General features: G+C 39.8%; 2 protein-coding genes across 3 annotated transcripts; both read left to right on the plus strand.

The window, feature by feature from the left end:
• Window positions 1-670: 670 nt before the first annotated feature.
• Window positions 671-10295, plus strand: trabd (TraB domain containing). 2 transcript variants are annotated; one of them, XM_023344074.1, is made up of 10 exons: window positions 671-778; window positions 1311-1352; window positions 1567-1633; window positions 3646-3812; window positions 4150-4290; window positions 6193-6303; window positions 6547-6686; window positions 7484-7656; window positions 8131-8227; window positions 8318-10295. In XM_023344074.1, exons 1-10 carry the CDS (start codon window positions 686-688, stop codon window positions 8505-8507), a joined length of 1221 nt encoding a protein of 406 aa, XP_023199842.1. In that variant the 5' UTR covers window positions 671-685; the 3' UTR covers window positions 8508-10295. The 2 variants fall into 2 exon arrangements, with proteins under 2 accessions (XP_023199842.1, XP_005803311.1); XM_005803254.3 differs by lacking the exon at window positions 671-778 and adding an exon at window positions 786-809.
• Window positions 10296-11246: 951 nt separating this feature from the next.
• Window positions 11247-17852, plus strand: selenoo (selenoprotein O). Its single transcript, XM_014470326.2, has 9 exons — window positions 11247-11935; window positions 12092-12295; window positions 12381-12558; window positions 12878-13008; window positions 13846-14123; window positions 14200-14368; window positions 16123-16308; window positions 16547-16703; window positions 16793-17852. The coding sequence occupies exons 1-9, from the start codon at window positions 11382-11384 to the stop codon at window positions 17015-17017; spliced, it is 2082 nt and encodes a 693-aa protein (XP_014325812.2). The 5' UTR covers window positions 11247-11381; the 3' UTR covers window positions 17018-17852.
• Window positions 17853-18766: the final 914 nt, after the last annotated feature.

Here is an 18766-nt window from a genome sequence, read left to right on the forward strand (position 1 = left end):
CTGTTCCTTTTTGAACGGTTTATTGCAAAAATGAGTAAGCTTGTATGCTGTCTGATGCTCTGACACAATCCAAAATTCTTTCTGTAAATTAAATCACAAGTAGTTAGAATATATATTTATAATACTTGTAGAAAAATAGCAAGCATACCTTTTTCCACAAAAAAAATAATAAAAATGTGTCACACGTGCTAGTCACAAACTTTCTTGCACATCTGATAACAGGAACTTCAATAAAGGAAGTGTAATACTTATTAACACATCAGCATGACATTGTTGCAGAAGATATCACTACTGGCGTAAAGGGCCTCCAGTATTCATCTATACATGCAAAACTCACTCATTCTCTTGGGGCATTGAAGAGACACACTGTGGCTTACAACTTTCCACTTCAGCTCAACATTATACTCCTAAGGCTGCCTCATGATAATACTCAAGCACACTAAATGCATCCACAAGCACTTTACGACTAGAAGCACTAGTGAGTTGTTAATGACTCTGCTTAAAACTCATGTTCTGTGTTGATTTTCACATTAGCCTACAGCTGACAAAGAGAAACCTCTGACTGTGTGAAAAGCTACTGCACACGCAGAGTCCAGAATTTGACTGTACCTTGTGAAATGTCTTAGTGAAAACACGAATAAAACATTTTCTTTCTAAAAAACTTGATGTGGTTGCATGTGCCTACATGTACCAGAATGCACCGCGGCTGTCAGTATTAACCAACCGAGTGTTGCTCTGTTACACTAGCAAACAGCAGTGGGACAGACGCGCTGGCTTTGTAAGTAACATTTTGTTCTGCAACATTTTTGGTGAGTTCGTGAAGTCCTACATGATACAGCAACTGGTTATATTGGACATTTATTTTGGTTTAAAATACATACAGTACCAATTTTTGGTTGAATTGGCTAGCTTATGTTAGCCCGAGTTAGCCTTATTCGCAGGAAGCTAGCAAAACCGTGAAGTTTTTTGTAAGGAAAGTGTTTACACTTGGTACAGCAAAATGTATTTATAAAAAAAAATATTCGAAAACGCATTTTTGACAGGTTATTTTCTCATAGATTTCTCTTCGTTTTCATAGCGATGACATCTTTGGGAGATCTCGCTGTACGTTTGATTTATTCTTTTAGCGACAGTCGCCACTTTTCACAGCAACATTTTCTGCGTTGTAACTGTTAGCCACCTTTAGCCAAGCCGGTAGTTGTCGTGTTACGTACGCATAAGGCAACGTCAGCAGTCGGTGCGTGTCCAACTGTCAGTGAACGCCTCACTGTTCACAGTCTCACTCCTCTTATTCTCCATGTCGCACGCAGTTTTCGTTTTCTCCAAACATGGACGAAGACAACAAATCAGAGGTGAGAAGAAGAAAAAAAAAAAAAAAACAAGCTTGTGTGACGATAGATTGAGTGACACTGTTAAGTTTCACGCTGATGTACCTTTAGTTAAAATTTTTTGGAAAATCTTCTCTAGTCTCTATTGATCCGCTAGACTTAGTTATCTCTTAATCTCGAGCAGAGCTGAACAAGACATCAGACGTTGATGATGCCTTGCTGTTTGGTTGTCTCACAGGACGGGTCAGTTGGTCCGACAGAGAATGCTTCAGGAGACAAGCCACCTTGTATAGCACCAGGAATGGGTATGCTTTTGGTTTTTACGTCATTGTCAAATTGAAACAAAAACATGTGTTCACAATTGCACTGTTTGACAACTGGTAAATGATCTGGATTGTGTGCTGAGTTAACACTTTGCTAGGCAACATTTTAATTCAAAAAGTTTTGAAGTCGCCTGCATCAGTTTCTCAGTTTACTGCAACAAATACTTTTGGTCTGTTACATAATGTTTTTAAAAATAAAAAAATTAAACAAAAACAATGTAATCTTGAGCAATATTGTTGGGTTTCAGATTAGTACGTGTCATGTTCCAACCGTTCTAATAGAGAGAAAGATCGACGTTATTTTCGTGTTTCGAAGGTAGTTGGTCACATGGGAGTTAAATTAAAAATAATAATAATAATTACTGAAAATAGAGGCGAAAAGTGGATCAACAATCTACAGCTAGAAGCGGAAGGTGCGGTAACTAACAATGTCAGCGTTTGCAGAGCACGCTTTCTAACAGGTAGCGATCACATCGTTTAAATCGTATTTCCAGATGGACAACCATTCACATGTTAAGATATATTATTTTTATGCTCCAGCTTCGTAACTTGTTGTTAGCGATAGCATTGTTACCGTAGTAGACTAATTACTTAAAATAGCACAACTCACTACTCACCCGGCAGAAACAAGTCGACAGTTATTTAATGTTTCTTTTGATCCTAAATGCCTTACCCAACCTGAAACTAAATAATTGTATTATCCAGGCTTTTGAAAACTTTCTTCTGGCTCGTCGTATAATATGAACGGTGCAGCACTAAATAGTTATGTGGATGGCCTCGACGCTGGATAAATCCTGAAAATTATAAGAGAAGTCTTTTTTACCGAGACAAATCGGATCATATCTTAAATATACGTGTATTTTTTTTCGAGATGCCTCGTCTGTTTCAGCCTATTTAGGGCATTAGCCGCGTACTCGTTGTGATCCATTTTGAATGCAGAGAAGTCCACTTCCGGACCTCCATTTGAATTTCGCGCGTCATCCGAGTCACGTGTCTGCAACTCAGCAATAGGTACATCTAAAATTATGTGAATATCATAAAAAGTTTGATATTTTTGACACTCATTTCAAAAACTGAAACCTGGGTGTTATATAGATTCATTACACATAGAGTGAAATATTCCATCCCTCAATTTATAATTTTCATGATTATAGATAATGAAAATTCAAAACTTTGTGTCTGGGGAAAGTAGAGTATTGCATTCAATGAATTAAAGAGAAATATTTTAAACAAAATTGCCAGGCTTTGGAAAAGTATGTTCATTCAGTACTTTATTAGGTCTCCAATTGCACAAATTATTGCATCAGTGTGGTGTGGCATAGAGTTGATCAGCCTGTGATTTTATTGAGGTGCAGGGCAGCTAGCTTATCAATTAAGGACAGCAGCTAGGATACAGAATTATACTAAAGAAACGCACAAAAGATCATTGTCTTTGTACAACCACAAAATATCATTGTTCAATGATCTTTTGTGGTTTAGTGTACTTGTGGAAGATGCCAATCACTGGACATCTCTCCAGTCAGCAGTCTTCCCCTTGATTGTGTCCTACTGATCGAGCATGAGAGACTTTTTAGAGGGTTCGGAAACCTTTGCAGGTGTTTTGAGGGTGTGACATTATTTGCTTTCAATATTTATTTTGTTCACAATACTCAAAAAACTTGAAATGCTTCACTCTGTGGGTAATAAATCCACAAGTTCCACTTTCTGTAATAAGTGTTAAATTTTGTCCACAATTTCCAATATTTGTGGAGCTGCATCTCTGTGTGTAGTGATTAAGAAAAGGTTTTCTGCATACATGTTCCTTAAAACATTTATGCAGCCACCGTCATGAAATCTTGCTCTCTGGTGACTATGTATAATTATTTCCAAACAGAACTTCATCTTACCTAGGGAATGTCTAAAGTAAAGGTGTTGGTAGGAGTGGTTTTGATAGATTTTAACATAACAGTTTTACTATTTTAATACTGGCTTCATTAACCACCTCTGCTGTCCAGCGGATGGTGAAACGTTGGAGATGCTGTGGCAGTTCCGAGCCCAGCTCCGCCAGGACTCCCCTGAGCTCCCAGAGACGGTGACCCGTCTCACTGCTCCTGACGGGAGCATCCTGTACTTGGTGGGCACTGCCCATTTCAGCGAGGACAGCAAAAATGATGTGACGACGGTAAGCTGAACAGGCAAAGACGAGGAATGTAGAATTGGCAGAATGTAGAGTTGCTCTCATCTTCTTAAAAATGTGGTACTCCGTGAAATGGCAGTAAAATAATGTGCGTAATTAACAGAGGCTAAGTGATAATGACTTTCCCTCTTGGTGTCAGTGATAATTGGGTTGGTGAGTTCATTTAGTCAAGTATCATCTGGTCTTCATTTCTTGTCCCTGAAACTTTCTTCATTCATTTTACTTATTGGGTGTTTTCCACTTGTCTTTCTCACATTTTGATGTTATTGTGCACCCAATGTCTTATCCATCCCATTCAACTCCGTTTCTGCCCCTCGTCCAGACAATCCGTGCTGTGCAGCCAGACGTGGTGGTGGTGGAGCTTTGCCAGTACAGGGTGTCAATGTTACGTATGGATGAGAACACGCTGCTGAGGGAAGCCAAAGACATCAACCTGGAGAAGGTTCAGCAAGCCATCAAGCAGGTTAGGCTTTCAGACAGACCTGATCAAATCTGATTTGGAAAAGTGGTGGTGATATAAATATAAACTTGTACAGCAAGTTTGTAGCAGAATCAGAACACAAGAAAAATGGTGGTGTTGTGATATTTCACAGTAAAAAGGATTGCTGCATTGAGCTATTATTAATGGAGAATTAAATATCACAGATGAAGTAAGCAAATGTAGATTTTATGCGGTAAATAAAAAGCAGTGAATAATTGTGTAGTGAGTGGAAAACGATACATGTTTCTAAGACATTTTTACGAATAAACATCCAAAATGTATGATATGCATAATGTGTGCATCTGCCCTGATCCAATACATTGCACAACCACCTTTCACCAGTTACACCTGCAGATCTTCTGAGGTATATTTTTGCCAGCTTTGTGCATCTATAACCATTTTACATTGTAAAATAGGTAATGTTCCATCAGATTAGATGGAGTGGGCTTATAATAATCACTTTTCAAGTCTTGGCCTCCACAATGAGTTGGATTAAGGATTGTACTTTGGAACACTCTAACACACAAATATGTTGTTTAGGTGTATGGAGTTTGTTTAAAATGGCTTTTGTCACAAGTATTTTGCAGCCTCTATCTGGAGCTACATTCACACAAATCAGATTTTTTATTTAAATTTTTCATGGCAATCTGAATGGTCTAATTCTGATCTTTTCATCTTCCAAAGAAAAAATATCCTATTTGTGCAGCTTCCATATGTGGAACTAAATCGGGTACATTTAGTTTTATAGTTTTCAAAACGTCTGCAGCCAGAACGGTCATGTCGCATTTTATCTGGTTTTTACGTTATTGATATGAGGCACGTCTCATAATTCTGCACCAGAAGAAGCCAGATAAGGTAAATCTGGACGTAAACACTGGGGGGGGGGATTATTATTATAAAAGAAGTCTGTTAGTGAAGCGCATCACATCCCACCGCTCCTGGTTCAGATTACACATCCAAACATAATTGCAGTCAAATGCTTCACACGCTATTAGAAGTGTGTTTTTTTGTGTGCTTTTTTACTAGCTTCCATTGTGGCAATACTGTGGGCTCCCATCACTCAATAACTCTAAAATCCATAGATGGCAGCATCTGATGTTACTTCAGATATTAAACGGCACGCTGCTGTGGGACAACACAGAAGTCTCATTGGGGTCACATTGAATTAGTAGAATGAACGACCACACAAAAGAAAAAAGCAAAATTGAACTGAGCATCAAGACCTGCTGTGTGAATATAACTTGTATGTAGTGTTTTAAATTGATGAATTATGATTTCTGATGTTATGCTCCTGTGACAAAATAATAGTATCTGTCTGATTATCCTTCCAATTAAATATTACATTATTTAAAAGAAATTTAAAACTTTTAACGTGAGCAATAAAATGTAAAAAATAAATACTAATACAAAAAGGAAGTTAATAGAGACATTTTAAGACTGGAGTTATATCTTCATGCTTCTTTGTGCTGGTTAAAAGATGAGCTGCAATGTTTTGAATTATTTGCACAAGCTGCAGAGATGATTGATCTAGCCCAACATATAAACAACTGCAGACAAGAAGTAATAAAAGCATGGACAACCTTCTCGGGGTCCTTTTTACAAGGGAGATATGGCTTCACTTCAGCAATGAGTCATTGTTTGGGGGTGGAAAAAAGCTTGAGTTAATGACTGTACTTATCTGTTTGCCCAATTTGAGATTGCTGTCTGGAATAACACCTGGATTCCCAAAAGTATTTAGGCAACCGAGAACCTCAGTTGCGCAAGAGAGTTGGGATATGATTTGTCAAACCACAACTTCTGGCTGCACTTCAGTTCAACAACCAGTTTTTGTGTTTATGTGTTTTGTATTGCAGTTGAAATGTTTCTTCTTTGTCTCTCTCTCAGAATGGGCTTATGTCCGGCCTGATGCAGATTCTCCTGCTCAAAGTTTCTGCTCACATCACTGAGCAACTGGGAATGGCACCTGGAGGAGAATTTCGAGAGGCTTATATTGAGGTAAGTCACTCAGAAACTTGTGTTGCACAAATGAGTGTCGTGCCAAACCTATGCCACACACAATTTTGTCATTTCTGACTTGGAGGTGTGTCATCTAGAACTGCAGTTCCTCCTCCATGTCTCACAAAGAGCAGTTACCTTAAACAGGCTTTATCCTAGGCCTATTGGAAATATAGGCCTAGTTGTTTTAATTATGTACTCTCGATGTATTTTGGTAATCTGAAAGTATTTCTTTCCTCACAGGCGGGACGAGTTCCATTCTGTAAATTTCACCTTGGGGACAGGCCAATCCCAGTGACTTTAAAGAGGACCATAGCTGCCCTCAGTTTATGGCAGAAGGCCCGTCTGGCCTGGGGTCTTTGCTTTTTGTCAGATCCAATCAGGTACAAACTCCCCTAATGAACCGTTCTTTTTTTTTTTTTTTTATCTACGATGAAATTGGATGCTTGGTTGAAAACCGCATCAAATTGCAGCTTAAGAAATGAACAAAAAATCCTCCATCTTTACCTCGATGTTGATGTCTCACTAGTCATGCTGATGGCATGGTGGCTTGATTTTTATTGAATGGATCTAGTGGGCAAAAGCAAAACATTGAGGGAACATTAAATTATGACACCTGCTGAATTTGGTGCAAATCACAGGATCAGTTATTAATTACAAAGATTGCAGTGAACATTTAAGAATCTTTGATATCTGTTTGTGTTTAGATCAGAACTTCCAGTAAATCTGCTAGTGTTTTTAAGAAGCCCATGTATGGTGTATCTGATTGAAAGTGCATTATTCAAAGCGCCAATTTAAACTGATTTTGTTTCTATTGTTAAGCTTCTGATAGTTAGGTTAGCCTCTCCTGGGAACCTAAAATTAAGTAATATTTAAAAGCATGTCTTTAATAATTCAGCTGAGACATGCTTTGGTCTCCCAATTAAAATGTTTTGAGACAAAACAAGTTTGTGCAAAACATAAAAAAACAAAAGTTTGTCTCAAAGAATCAAACTGTAAATCCTTTTAATGAACATTTACAGGTTTTTTTTGTTGTTGTTTTGGTTCAAGTCATTTTCACAAAGTTTATCCACTGTAGAATACCCCCTGAAACATTACATTTGCACTTCAAACACTTGTTTTTTTTTTTTACTTCATTATCTCTAGCTAAGCGTTATATATTGTGTGCGCGATGTTTCAGTAAAGAAGACGTAGAGAAGTGTAAACAGAAGGACCTGCTGGAGCAAACCATGTCTGAGATGATCGGCGAGTTTCCTGCTCTCCATCAAACCATTGTGGCTGAAAGGGATATCTACCTCACACACAAACTCCGCCAGGCAACACACTGTGTGGAGTCGCCATCCAATGGCCAGAGTGTGTATTGCATTTTTTCCTTAATTTGCCATTACAGAGATATCTGTCAGTGAACTAATCATATCATGTAATTGTATAAACTGAATATATGTTTATACAGTCTAAACATATATTGAAAAGAGGAGTGAGTTTAGACTCACTCCTCTTTTCATAAGAGCTCCTGCTCAGTCAGATTGGACAACACCACTTTTGCGGATTTTCAAAGTTCTCACCTCGGTTAATATCTTTGTTATACATATTAATAATTTGAGATTTTAAAGGGGCAGGATTATGTAAAATAGACAGGAGCTTTATAAAGAGTCACAAATTTTAAGTCATTAAATTGCTGAGTCAAATTTCCTTTAAGTCACGTTTGTTATTTGCAGCATTTTGAGAACGACTAAAGGTAATATAATTACTTGATTGTGCTATAAAATGGCACTATGTTTCTTTAAGCGATATAAATAACAAAATGTGACATTCCTTTTCCAATAGAAGTGCCTGCTGTTGTTGTTGGAGTTGTAGGAATGGGTCATGTCCCTGGCATTGAACGCAACTGGGATATGGAGCTCAACGTTCAAGAAATCATGACGTAGGTTTTCTACCCGGTAATTGAATACAAAAAAAAGTCGTCGCAGGACGAAACAAATATTTTTGTTTCTGCTTTTTCTCTCTCCTTCAGTGTTGCACCACCCTCACAACTCAGCTGGATGCTACGCACTGTTGTGAAGGGCGTCTTGATGGGAATGCTGGGTTATGCCTGTTATCGAGTCGGAGGAGGTTTAGGTCGTACCCTGCTGACATTACCAGCTGTCCAGTCTTTGATTGAGACTCTTCGGCTCCAGTCGCCTGACCCCGCTGGACCTCTCTAAGCCGTCTTTCACACAAGATTTGATTTTTAAAAAAAGATGCATTTATCACCGATGGCCTTAAAAGCAGGAGGTGAGGCTGGACGAATGGGTGCACCAGCTCACACCTGGGAACTGATGAGGACCTCTCTGGGGTCAAGAACCTTTCACCTCCTATTGATGTCCCTATAGGCACAGTGGGACTGTACTGCCAAAGAAACCACAACTGTACTCTAATCCTGCATTTCTTGCAATTATACTTTGCATAAATGTGCTCCTATTAGAGTAACATATCCCTGTTGTTCCTGAAATTTATTTACACACGGCTTTATTTTGCTAATCATCCTAGGAATCAAATTGAATAATTTTCCTGGACATAATAGGACACTTTTTTTTTTTTGTTTTTGAAAGAAGCCATTTTCTGAGTACCGGGCAGATTCTTGGTAATTGGTCCAGCACTTTAAAAGAGGACGTAACTTATAGTGGTATTTAAATATAAACAGATTAGATTAATTTCACTGTGTGTCTGAACTAGAAAGTTGATCATGATTTTTGACAAAATAATTTCAACTATATTTGCATGGTGCTCATTCCTCACATTCAGGATTAGCAGAAGAAACTCTGGTGATTGCTCTTTGCTATGAACTTTACAGCCAAGTGCCTCATGTTTCAGCTGGAAGGGCTACTATGAAATCCAATTTTTGTTATCTTCATCTAATGAATGATTAGTGCAATTATCAACAGTTTGAACATCTTACTATTTTGTAATGAGAGGACATGACGTTTATGATGACGTTGAAATTTTACCAAAACTGCAACATTTTCATGGAACACTGATGCTCAGGAGGCCTCACGGTGCCTCACAAAACAGTGGGGTGAGAACATTTTATGTTTTATTTTACCCTTTAATATGATGGACCCAGCCATCATGTGTTAAGTGTACCATATTTTTAATCAGCTGACAGTCAGTGCATTGGCTGTCCTAAAATATGCATTCATATTTATTGTGAAATTGTGGAACTAGATAGAAATGAAAGTTGATTTGTTTCCCTCAGAGTAAAGTGTGACCATAATGGTTTGTGCATTTATAAATCTGTTTTATTTGGACTGCTGAACAAAATCTGTAACCTGGAAATTTAGCCTTGCTTTATCACTGCTGCCTTTGACCCTCTGATTGCCTCTTCTGCTAAAGCCTATCACCAACACATGTGTATCCATATTGTGTTCTGTTACTGCATGTATAACAAAAAAGACAACCCTGGATCAAAAAGGAGGGTGTCAAAGTATAGTACAGTAAGTTCTGTCAACATAAATGCATGATTTAAAATCTATTGTAGGTATCCAGGTAATTTAAGTGACTTAAGTATTTTTGCTTTTAATTGTAAATCAAAATAAGGGACGTGAAATGAGTTACTGAACATAATTTATTATAACATACAAATGGGTCCAATGAATTGATGAAGAGTGTAATGTACATTTATTTTTTAAAAAATATAATTAAAACCAGTGCCAGCTATTTACCGTCTGAGCTTATTCAGATAACCAGTCTTCCGATTGATTAAAACGTTTTGAAGAAATGCATTAAAAAACTGAAGTTGTTGCAGGCCAGATATGTTGTTTTCAGATTTGTATCCGAGTACATTCAACAAAAAATATATAATTTGCTGTATGCCTGAGAACTCGAGAAGAGAGTATGAATGGCTGTATTGGTCGTATTAACTGATTAGCCTGCACCCTTGACTTGTTTTGTCACTGTAAACGTACCAAACACTGACTCTTCTATAATAGTAAAAGTAAACTATTTTTGCTTTAGCGTCTGTCTTGTTCTGTGATTGGTATGTGTCTTTAGATTATAGGATAATGTCAATCTTTAACATAATACTGAACTAAACTTCTCTTACAATTTGGTCATTTTAGACCTGTGGCTCAAACTTTTCCCATCGTCTGTTTGTCATGTGTTTTCATCCACTAGTTCTCCTTAGAGCTGCGTTCTCTCTTGGTCCTCAGACCCCCCAGCCCTACATGTTTTAGATATGTCTTGTTTGTCTATGTCTTGTTTCATCCATCCATTGGTGATTTCTAACACCCTTGTCCCCTAGTGGGGTCGAGAGGGCTGCTGGTGCCTATCTCCAGCTAACGTTCTGGGCGAGAGGCGGGATACACCCTGGACAGGTCGCAGGTCTGTTTCAGCGCATCTAATTTAAATGATTGCATGACCTCCTCTCTGCATGCTGCAGTGCTACTGAAGCCTGTTATTTAGTTATTTACGTGTGTGGCATCAAGAAGACACCTAAAACATGCAGGGCGCGGGTTTTGAGGACCAGGGTTGGGAACCAATATATGCTATGGACTAGTTTTTCTACAGTGGCTGTGGATGATTTAAAATAGTTTATACATGTACAAGAGGGAATTTCTGTGTTTCTCAAGTTTTTTTTTTTTTTTTTTTTTTTTCGTTTTTGCAATCTATTCTCATGTATCTATCTGGAACAATTAAAATGTGCTTCAGTGCACTGAATTAACCGAAAGTAAAACGTTTTTCATTATTTATTTATTTATTATATATTTCACCATGTCCCCTATGAGGCTCCGTACTAAGCAGTAATCGGTCGTTTAAAAATGCCACTCTCACGAATGAAAATCGATCATTTACAGCTTTAAGACATGTATTCTGTTAAATAAATATCTTTAATAATAGCCCACCAGATTGACACCCGTCCCCCGTTGTTATTCTCCCCACTTTAGAGTTCCGCCTTTGCTGTTTCAAGTCGAGCATTTGAAGGTGCAACAACACGAAGCCTCCCAAACATCCGCTGTCGCTCGTAGGATTATGAAAGCGTGATTAGCCTAAACAGTTCAGACTGCGCCACAGGACACTAACAGACCGATGGCCTGGTTTATATGGCTTATTTAGGACCCCGGCTGGGAGTGTCGCGCCTCTTCCTGCCCCGTGTGACAGTCTTCAGAGTCCTCTGCACAGTCAGGATGGACGAGATGGGTCTGGCCGTGGGTCGCTCCGCTCTGGAACGACTCGACTTTGATAACGTCGCCCTTAAGAAACTTCCCCTGGACCCGTCCGACGAGCCGGGGGTCCGCATAGTGAAAGGAGCGTGTTTCTCTCGAGTTAATCCTGAGCCGCTGAGCAACCCTCGGTTCGTGGCCGTTTCGGGCGAAGCCCTAGCGTTGCTGGGGCTTGCCGGAGAAGAGGTTATGAACGACCCTCTCGGCCCGGAGTACCTGAGCGGGTCTAAAGTCATGCCTGGATCCGAGCCCGCGGCTCACTGCTACTGCGGTCACCAGTTCGGCCAGTTTGCCGGGCAGCTGGGGGACGGGGCCGCCTGTTACCTTGGAGAGGTGACGGTTCCACCGGGACAAAATCCAGAGCTGCTCCGGGAAAATCCGAGCGGGCGGTGGGAGATTCAGGTGAAAGGAGCGGGACTGACCCCATATTCCAGGTGACAGGATTGACAGAGTTCGTCTTCGTCGTTTTTATGGCTGTACTTTTTGAGTGAAAGGAAAGTAATTGAAGGAATAAAAATATTGTATTGCTTTCCAAACTGCTTTGTGTTCTTCTGTCATCCAACATTAACATGAAGTACATCCCCCCACAGGAAAGCTGATGGCCGAAAAGTCCTGCGATCCAGTGTAAGAGAATTCCTTTGCAGTGAGGCGATGTTCTTCCTCGGTATCCCCACCACCAGAGCAGGCTCCGTGGTCACCTCTGACAGCAAGGTTATAAGGGACATCTACTACAGCGGGAATCCCTGTTACGAGAAATGCTCAGTGGTCCTCCGCATCGCTCCCACCTTCCTCAGGTAAGCAGTGACTTTCCTGTGTCATATATCTCAGATGTCTGACACCATCCTGATGTTTTCACTGAGTCTTTCTTTTTCTGCACAGGTTCGGTTCCTTTGAGATCTTCAAACCGGCTGACGAGTTCACGGGGCGTCAGGGTCCCAGTTACGGACGGGAAGAGATCCGAGGTCAGATGTTGGATTATGTCATTGAAATGTTTTACCCTGAAATCCAGCGGGATCATCCAGACCGGCTGGAGAGAAATGTGGCTTTCTTTAGAGAGGTAAGAGTTTACAGTGACTTGTTGTAAACATGCTGATTTCAGATGGTAAAGGATGGTTTATTGGCACATAAAAACTAAGTTAGCTGGAAGGTACTACTTTAGTTGGGATGTACTGCAATAATGTTCCAGAATTACATGTGGTGTTTATTTTGTTGAATTGGTTCACCTTTCTGTTTGCTTTATCTAACAAGTATTTAGCTTTATTCATGTGTTTGAGTTGTCCATACCTGCTTAACATAAGGTCACATTATGTCTAAAACCTGTGTTTTAAGTTTTTCATATATTTGGAGATGTCTTCCTCTTGTCTCTCTAATTTTAGGTGATGTCCCGTACAGCTCGACTCGTGGCTCAGTGGCAGTGTGTTGGATTCTGTCACGGAGTTCTGAACACCGACAATATGAGTGTTTTGGGACTCACTCTGGACTATGGTCCGTATGGCTTCATGGACAGGTGAGGCATAGAGGTTGCAATGTTCATGTGGAATGATTGACTTTATGGTTATTTAGAAAATAATATAATGGGCTGTTGAGACATGTACATATTAGCAAGTGGATGCACAGAGGTCTCGGTTTATTGTTGGTTTTTGCTCATCTGCAGTGGTTGACAACTATATAGACAAGCCCCAGTAATATTTGAATTAATATGGTTAAAAGGAACAAGCCACTCGCTTTTTGTCCCCATCGACAAGCTTCTGACTTTACTGTCAGTATATGAAACTAACGCTAATCTAAATAAATAAACCTTAATGTTTAGTTCATAAACTTTCAGTTGTCTTGAAGTTAGATCTAATCCAGAGCTGCTGTTAGCTTGTTTATCCTTCCCAAAACCAGTTTTATGAGGGATCTTTTGCTCTTTTTAACCACTTTCTGACAATTTTTTCAGTGTTCCTAGATGTGAAAATTCCACCTTGATCCCTTGAGAAATTAACTTAATCTTAGTCCAATTTGACAATAAACATTTCCCCAGAAGGCGTTGGCCTGTACATGTCAGCGACTAGAAATTATTAGCTGTTCGGAGAGGTGTTGAATTTGAAGCAGGGACTTCTTCCTTGGTCTCTGTCCATGTTGTTAAACTCACAGCATTTTGGACTATGACAGTGGCTTTCCAGGCTCTTGCAGCTCAGTAAAATGTTGACTCTTAAACTTCTTGCCAATCTCCTGTCCTCTTACTTCTAAATTTCACTGTCTGTGCTCTGTGACTCATTGTAACTCTATCACTAAAAGCAAATAAATAAGCAATCACAATGAGTCTGCGTAGGTTGGTAAAAGCTTTCCATATCCATTTCAGGTTTGATCCAGATTTCATTTGCAATGCGTCAGACAACTCTGGGCGATATTCGTACAAGGCCCAGCCGGCCATCTGCAGGTGGAACCTGGTGAAGCTGGCAGAGGCTCTGGCTCCAGAGTTGCCACCAGATCGAGCAAAGGCTGTGACGGATGAATACCTGGATCACTTCAACCGCTTTTACCTGGAGAACATGAGGAAGAAACTGGGTTTGCTGAGAAAGGAGGAACCCGAGGACGAGATCCTGATCACCGAGCTGCTGCGTACAATGCACGACACAGGTTGGCCTGCAGCGTGGGATGTTTGCATTAAATCAAATGAGTATTGATTGACTAATTTTCCATTTCTTTCCTGCAGGCGCTGACTTCACGAACACCTTCCGTAACTTAGCTCAGATTTCCTGTCCATCAGAGGGAGAAACGGAGCGAGACGAGGAAATCGTTAAGAAAGCCTCAGAACTCCTCCTGGAGCAGTGTGCTTCTTTAGAGGAGCTAAAGTCAGCCAACACACCCACAATGGATCCACGGTGAGATATACAGATAACAAACAAGGATAATAGTAATAATTAGATTAAAAATGGCGTGTTCAGCAGAATTGCGTGCATTTTGAGATGAATATATGTAGCTGATTAAAACTAAGAGTCTGAGGAAAACTGTTTTTGCTTGTTAAAAGATAGTTCTCAATTACATTATCAACAAATTTTGTTTGGAAATTTATCCATCATGTTCTGCAAGGACAGTAATATACCCTGTTTAAAATGTGAAGAAGAAAAATGCTAGATTTTTTAAAAGAATTGCTAAATTATTCTAAATGCGAATTATATTACTGTGAGTACCAGAGAAGGGTCCTATGTTAACATTTCTACCTTTGGAGCCCAGAGACGGGTCGACCGACCTGAAGGATTTTAGCTATATTTGGTTATTTTAGCTATAACCAGTTTTGCATGATTTTCCACTCCTCCTTTCTGGCCTGACGGTCAATGGCCACGTTTACAATTGAAAAAGGGATGCTAATTTGAGCCATCAGAATCGTCAGTTTGGACTCAGGTCTTTTTACCCTCTTTCGGGACTTCAGGGGAGAGGTTGAAACCCTGGTACTCCCAGTTTAAAAATATTGCATATGATAGAGTCTTTTGACAGAATTCAATATAGTTAAACTATGAGCTAACATCGAGGTGCCATTGTCTCTTAGCTCTACTATTTAGGCATAGTTGTCATAGCTAGTACTCCAAAGACCTGATTAAAAGGCAAAAGTACTAGTTTTATAACTATCTATGCATTTACTTAATTTAATGTAGTTCACATTTCTGACTCAAGAGGGCAGTGGTGATATATTACGGTATGTATTTCTTACTGCTGGAACTGAGGAAGTTCCACCAGTAAGAAGTTCTGGGAAGTATTGTCTTGTATTGTATATTTTTAATTCCAGAAGGTGTAGTAAAATTAAAATTCAAGTGTTTGTTTCTGCTAATTTAGGTGATTGTGGTATGCAGCTAATAAAAAAATCAGTTCTTCTGTAGATTTGAAATGAAAAATGATGATTATTATTATTATGCACAGGCAATAATAAAATATTTTTTTAACATAAATCTTATCTTATTGCTGCAAAAAAAGACAACCAGTGAAACCCTACTCAGGGGCAATAAGCCACTGAAGCTCATTGTTGGCTCTTTAGGTAATGGAAAGGTGAGTGGAAGAAAAAAATATTAAAAACAACAAGCTGCAGAAGTAACAAACTTTCCATTTTAATTATTATATTTTTACAGGGATAATTATTAGGCTTAAAAAATAATAAACGCAAATATGTATTGTGTGAGCTGGTTTACAGTGTGACATTGTTACATACAAACAGGAATATTAGTCAAAGTTTGAAGCCAATCCAAGTAGCTTGAAGACCAGTTTGAAGTTTCCACAGTCAGTGATGATTTGTGAAGCCATATAATCTACTGGTATTGGTCCACTGGGTTTTCCCTGCATAACAGTCAATGCAGCTGACTACCAGCGAAGTATTAGAGCACTTCATGCTTCCTTCTGTTTTGTTTATATACTCACTTCATTTTTCATCAGGATTTCTGATGAAAAATGAATCTACCAATACTGCCAAAGGTTCTGATGTTTAATGATCATGATGTCACTTTGTTTGACTGGCCAATAAACTGAACTGACCTGAACCTTATAGAGAATCTATGATTTTGCACGGATGATTATTTCTTTCTTTCTGTATATCAGCATTCAGACTTTCTGCCCTGTTGTGACTCATTTTTATTTGTCTGGTTGACAGTGAATTGTCAATGCTGCTCTCCATGGCTCAGAGCAACCCCGCTCTGTTTGAGATGATCTCAGACAGGGCGACCATCGCGAGACAGTTGGACAGAATGAGCAAACTGAAGGTCCTGCTGGAGACGAGTCAGGACGAGCTGAGAGCCAGGCAGGCTCAGGAGTGGATCTCCTGGATCGCCCTCTACAGGTGAGACGCTTTACCTGAGAGAGACTCGACAGGAAAATGGCTTGCTGTGAGAAAAAGGCTGTGCAAGGACACAGTGGGGGAGTTTAGTTTTTTTTGTTGTTTTTTTTTTCTCGTGGCAAGTGATGGGTGGAAGTCTGACTGATAAAGGGGGCGGACAGACAGGGAGGAAATGTTGTTTTCAGGCGGATAGCGTCCCATTACTGTAACTGAGTGTTTCCGTCTTATCATCACTGCACAGGAAACGTCTGGCCCGCGAGCTGGAGGGTCAGAGCGACATTCAGGTCGTGCAGGAGGAGAGGGCGAGAGTGATGGACGGCACCAACCCTCGCGTAGTGCTCAGAAACTACATTGCCCAGAATGCAATAGAGGCTGCTGAGAGTGGGGACTTTTCTGAGGTCAGGATTCATTTTTCACAATCTAGTGTGACTTTAGAATGTTCCGCATTCCTTCAATGTCTCTCTGTGATCAATTCATTGGGCTGCAGGTCCAACGGGTCCTCAAGGTTCTGGAGAAACCGTTTTCTTCTCAGCCAGGGCTGGAGCTTCCTACTTGGGTGGGTTCACACAGGAGGACTGCACAGGGGGAGAGGGATGAAGGAGAGGAGCCACAGCAGGGAACCTCCTCATCATCAACAGACATGAGCCCTGTGCCGTATGACAGCAAGCCCCCAGCATGGGCACGCCAAATCTGCGTCACCTGATCTTCTTAAACGCTTCCTTAATTGCTGCCCTGCCTAAAAGAACAAGAAAGCTGGAAAGTGTTGATCACTCTCTTTTACCTTTTACATCCTCTCTTTGGCTCACTGTCCAACTTTCTTTTTAGCTTTTGGCAAGGCAGCAGTGAGGGAGTTAAGAGAAGTGGCTCTTCACAGATTAGCCTGATGACACAAAACAGACGGGAGGATGCGAGGTGACTCTCTTCTTCCATTGCCTAAGATTTCCAAATTTAAACAGTTTGGGATTTATTTTTAGACTTTCATTAATGAAGATGACAAAAACTGCGTTGAGTAAAGTCATGGCTCTGACGTAATGTGCAGGTTGCAGAAGAAACAGGTTTACAGAAACTCAGCTTGGCTCTCCTCCACCCTGTCTGTTCAGTGTCACTTCTGCTATTTATGATGATTCAGGCAACAAGTCCCGTATTGACATGCCTGCCTCTGACAGACTGTGGGTTGTCACTTCCAGAGTGCACCAAATATTATGAGGACTGTCAGTTTGAAAGGGAGTGACTGCAGTCGAGAGAAATGCTAAAACCTCCACACACAAACACGCACAATGAGTTCAGTAAATGCTTTTGATCCTCCTCACTGTGATCGCGCCTCTCTCTGAGGTTCGGACCATCATTTTCTTTTATTATTCTATTTTTACAGGTAGGTTTGAATGAGGAATGACAAATCTGGATGTATCTGCTCGTGTTGAAAATGTATTTTTAGAAAAATATTGCAATTGCTGTAACTTTCAGGTAAATATATCTATAAAATGTCGAGAAAAAAAAGTCGTTTTTTCAATTGTAACCTTTTTTGTTTTTGCTATTAAACAGACTTTTCAGCAGAATGTGTTGATTTTGGATTTTTACTTTGAATTTAACTTTTTTCTTCTCTTGCATCTCATTGCAGTTATGAAAAATGTGGCACAAATATGTATTCTCCCTCTAATCTGATGCCTCTAAATAAAAATCCAGGACAGCCTTTGCCAGTCACCCGAGCGTTAAAGGTGCCACAGAGCCACGTTAAATCCCAGACCCCCAAACAGAGCATGTGGTCAATTAGGTGGGGAACATAATATGAGATTTAATACTAGTGAGTGTTTTGATTTGTTAAACCAAGCAGGACATTTGGATAAATATTGCTGTATTTAAACCGTTCAAAAAGGATTAAATAACTTAATCATTTAATTACAAAGCAAATGAATGATGGTGACATATTCAGATGAAACAACTGCCATGCATGCGTTGTTTAAAGCACATTGCATATTCTGGTTACTTCCCATCTGTGGCCACCCTACTGACGATGTAGTAAGCAGAACTTGATTATTGCATACAATGAAATCTCTCTCTTGAAAAAGCCCGGGGTGGGGATAACAGTGAAATGTTTCTGTGAGCATTAGGAAATTTAAAGCACTTTTAAATACGCAGCAGAACAGCTGAATGTTCCTGTAAGCAGCAGTTTATAGCAGTCTACTGAGTTGGCTCAACACTCGTACATTTAAGGATATAGTGGGTTTGCTTATTAATGAATCACTTTTTCAGAGTTTATCGAGTAATTTCACATTTGTATTATTTCCATTTCATTTTCTCATCCTGTTTTAAATTATGTTTTGATATTTTGTGTTCTGCTGTGTGTGTGTAAATATGGATCAGGGTTTGTTTCAATTTTGGAACTGGTACAACCACAAACCTACCAAGACGTGAACAAACATCTACGCTGACATCACAGCCAAGGAGCAGCAGCCAAGAATCC

This window comes from Xiphophorus maculatus, chromosome 2 (genome assembly GCF_002775205.1).
Source record: "Xiphophorus maculatus strain JP 163 A chromosome 2, X_maculatus-5.0-male, whole genome shotgun sequence".
Taxonomy (NCBI): Eukaryota; Metazoa; Chordata; class Actinopteri; order Cyprinodontiformes; family Poeciliidae; genus Xiphophorus; species Xiphophorus maculatus.